Genomic DNA, 3,670 nt, shown 5'->3' with positions numbered 1-3,670 from the left:
CTGGGTCGATGGTACCCAGATATTGGAATGTAGAACACCTGAGAAAGTATTATCAATAAATTCATGGCTTGTACTTATTTCCATTTTTGAAATAAAAGGCGATTTGGCGAAACAAACCTTATAGGCTCGCTCGAGACCTAATACATACAATTTAACAAGAGTCGTTTGAATCTTAGTTAAAAATAATTTAGACTCGTCCGAGTCAAATAAATAAAAGGATCCATTCGGACCTACAAATAAATCACACCAGCAGAAGTTTAGATTAACTTCTCAAAATAACAAACGAGTTTAGATTAACTCTACAACTAAAGAAAAGCAATGGTCAAAAGATCATTATATTAACAGAAGCAAAATTACAAAGGATCCGCCCACGATCCAATACAAAAAAAAAGGCGAAAGCAAAAAATACTAAAAAGCAAAAAATACAAAAAGGAGAAAATAAAAACTAAGCCTTATTCAAAGCGTCTTGCTTCTGCTTATCAAGCTTCGCCTTCACCTCCTTCGCCAAAGAAGCAGGGTCCAACTGATTGACTCCAGAAAGATCGACGCCAGGATTCTGCTCCCGCAGCTTTGCCCCGATCGCCAACCGGTATTGAGTCATGACTTGGGAATAAAAGCTCCCAGAGTCACCCAATCGCCGGCGGAGACGCCCCTCTTCTTTCTTCAGATCATCCCTCTCCTTAGTGAGAGCACCTGAAGAAGACTGTAGAGACTCGACTTCCTCGGACAAAGTTCGAACCCGAGCCTCTAAAGCGGAAATCTCCCGAGTCTTGGTAGATACGGAGGACCTCAGCTGTTGGATCAGACCAGTCGCCTCGCCAGCCTCCTCCTCCATCTTTTGTTTCTCGGAGAGCCAGGATTCGGAATCTCTCTGGAGCTTCTTCAATTGATCCACCGCATCCCTTCGGCGGCGCTCCAAAACAGCGATGGACTGGACCACCTGCGAAAGAAAACAACAAATAAAAAAAAAAAAAAAAAAAAAAAAAAGAAAAAAAAAGAAGCAAATCATAATATAAAAAAGAAAGAAGCATACCGAAAAACCGCCGAGACAGGCGAACTCAGCCAAATTATCGCCATGTTCGCGATCAATGGACTCAATGTCCTCCTTTATCATAATATTCTCCATGCAAGCATGAAGAATGGCGACGTTTGAAAGACGAGGCGGATTTTGCGCGTCCGCCCAAGCAGCAAACCGAGGTGCCTCCTCGAAAGACACCCCAGAAGATTTCTTCTTCTTGGGACGCTTGGCAGAAGCCCCAGCCTGGTCCTCAGCAGGACGCTTCTGACCGCCAGTAGGCAACCCCTTCAGAGAAGGAGCTGATTCCTTCGAAGGAAGCAAAGGCGACTCAGAAGTCGCAGCAGGAACTTGATCGCCGGAAGCAAGACCAAGATCCACCGGATTAGGCGTTGGATCCGGTACGGCGACCGAAGACGGATTAGGAACGCCACTGGTGACCTCGCCCATATCTACAGTCATATCGACATGAAAATTGTCAAGCAAATGTTCAAGAGAAGTCGACATCCTACAAAACAAAAACATAACAACAAAAGATTAGAAAAATACCTTCTAAAGGAAGACCCGCCAAAAGTATCTCACGGCGACTCAAATACTGTTCTAAAAGAACGCTGTACTTGGGCTTGTCAAAACGACAATCCGACAGCAAAGACAGGGCGAAGTCCTTCTCCCCATCATCCAGATCAGGTACATTAGTAAGCGAAACCTTACTAGAAGTAAAACTCCGCGAAAAAGAAGAGAAAGAAGAGTGCTGAACCAAGAAAAACTTAGGGGTCCAACCCTTCAAAGAAGAAGGAAGACTAAAAAGAGACCGATTCGGTCGACCACCAGCAAAAATAAATTCCTCACCCTTTCGGCGGGAGAAAACATAAAAATAATTAAAAAGAGCAAGCGAAGGCTCCTGCATCCGAACCCTACACGATTCCATAAAAGAACAAAGAAGGCGAATCGCGTTCGGATGCAGTTGACCCAAAGGAACACCTAAATTATGACAGACCTCTACGATTAAAGACTCTAAGGGAAACCTAAGACCCGCTAAAAGCTGTTCATGAAAAATTACTATCTTGGAAGGCGAATCAGTGCTACGATTCGCCCGATACGATTTTGCCGGTCTCAGAATAACATACGACTCGGGAAAGCTAAATTCCTCGGAATAACCGAGTATCTGCTCTCTTGACAAGGAGCTCCGGGTATATTCTAGCTCGTCACGAGCACCCTTCGCCCCCTCAGTTACTTCTGACATTTTCAAATTTTTAAAATGGGGGGGAAACACGGAATGATGATGAAATTAAAACTCGAAAAGATCAAAAGAAAGGAAAAGAAGAAGAACAAGACGAAGAACAAGAAGAACAGAAGGAATAAAATGAAAACTGAAAAACTACCAAGAAATTAAATTAGAGAAAAGGTAAAATACCTCGCTAGCAAATACGCAGGATCAAAAGAAAGATAAGGAGCAACTTGAAAACGAGGAATCTTGACAGCAGAAGAAGAAAACCCACAGAAAGCTTGAAGAAATCGAAAGTCTAAGCAGAGCGCAGAGAAAGCAAAAGTTGAAGAAAGAATAATTGAAGAAAATGAACAATTATATAGCCTAAACCAAAGAAACTGAAAAGACGAGATCCCATAATTACAAATAAGGACTAACTAATGGCGCACGAAGACACTTGTCCTTCATCCAGTCATAACCGTCTACGGATGGACAACACGTGGCAACGCAGAATCTTACTAAAGATGAAACGCCGCCCACAAACATATGAAACGACTCGCCCGGAATACGAAACGACTCGCCCGTATAAAAGAACTCAGCTCCAAAAGAGCTAAAATCCACTAAGGCATAAATGCCAAACTACTTCAGCTCACTTGCGGGGGGGCTAATGATGGATACCGAATCCTACTGAAAGTATAATGGAGCCGAGTTGCAGGGGATCCACTCTCAGGCGACGCCGGACTCCCCCTGAAGACCGAAAGATACGGAGGAGATGCCGAATCTCTAAGATTCGGTAATACACTAATAAAGACCGAATCCCACATGATCCGCCAAGAGCGCGTCAGGTCCGGGATTCGGGTAAACGACTGAATATGGAAATATTGTCCTATTTGGACACAAACACTACATATGGAAGGATAAGCTCTACTTTAGGAAGATAAGACTATTTAGGAAGACGTTCCTAAATAGGACTCTTATCAGATTAAGGTAGATCTCGACAAATCAGGAGAATCCCTACGATACGGCCGAATCCCTACAAAGTAGGATTCACCTGCCTAATACAACTCTACTAGGTATATTCGACTACTATAAAAGGAGCGCGAGGTATGCCTAGAATCACAATTACATTCACATACTCAAAACGCTGCTCAAAGCTCTAGACTGACTTTAGCATCGGAGAGTTAATCGGACAACCACCGTCCGGTTAGCTTCTACCCTGTTTTGCAGGTTCACTCACCGGTTCAGAAGGCAGACTCCATCACTAACCAAATATGTGAATTAGTGGATTAAAATTTGAGAAAATTGATAAAAATTAACAAATTTAAGAGACTAATTAATAAAAATACATTTTAGTGTTTTTTACATAAATTGTTAATTATACATCAAATATAAAATTAAAAGAAGTAAGAGATAAAAAAGGGATGCTAATTATACCTCTTTCTAAATAA

General features: G+C 42.3%; 1 protein-coding gene across 1 annotated transcript; it reads right to left on the bottom strand.

The window, feature by feature from the left end:
* Positions 1-372: 372 nt before the first annotated feature.
* LOC126670968 (uncharacterized) lies at positions 373-2,250 on the bottom strand. Its single transcript, XM_050364637.2, has 2 exons — positions 1,034-2,250; positions 373-940 (listed from the first exon to the last, which is right to left on the bottom strand). The coding sequence occupies exons 1-2, from the start codon at positions 1,538-1,540 to the stop codon at positions 446-448; spliced, it is 1,002 nt and encodes a 333-aa protein (XP_050220594.1). The 5' UTR covers positions 1,541-2,250; the 3' UTR covers positions 373-445.
* Between the last annotated feature and the right edge of the window lie 1,420 nt (positions 2,251-3,670).

The sequence above is a fragment of the Mercurialis annua genome, linkage group LG3 (assembly GCF_937616625.2).
Source record: "Mercurialis annua linkage group LG3, ddMerAnnu1.2, whole genome shotgun sequence".
In the NCBI taxonomy this organism is placed as follows: domain Eukaryota; kingdom Viridiplantae; phylum Streptophyta; class Magnoliopsida; order Malpighiales; family Euphorbiaceae; genus Mercurialis; species Mercurialis annua.
The sequence above is the reverse complement of the archived record's forward strand: the minus strand, read 5'-3'. Positions and strand labels throughout refer to the sequence as shown.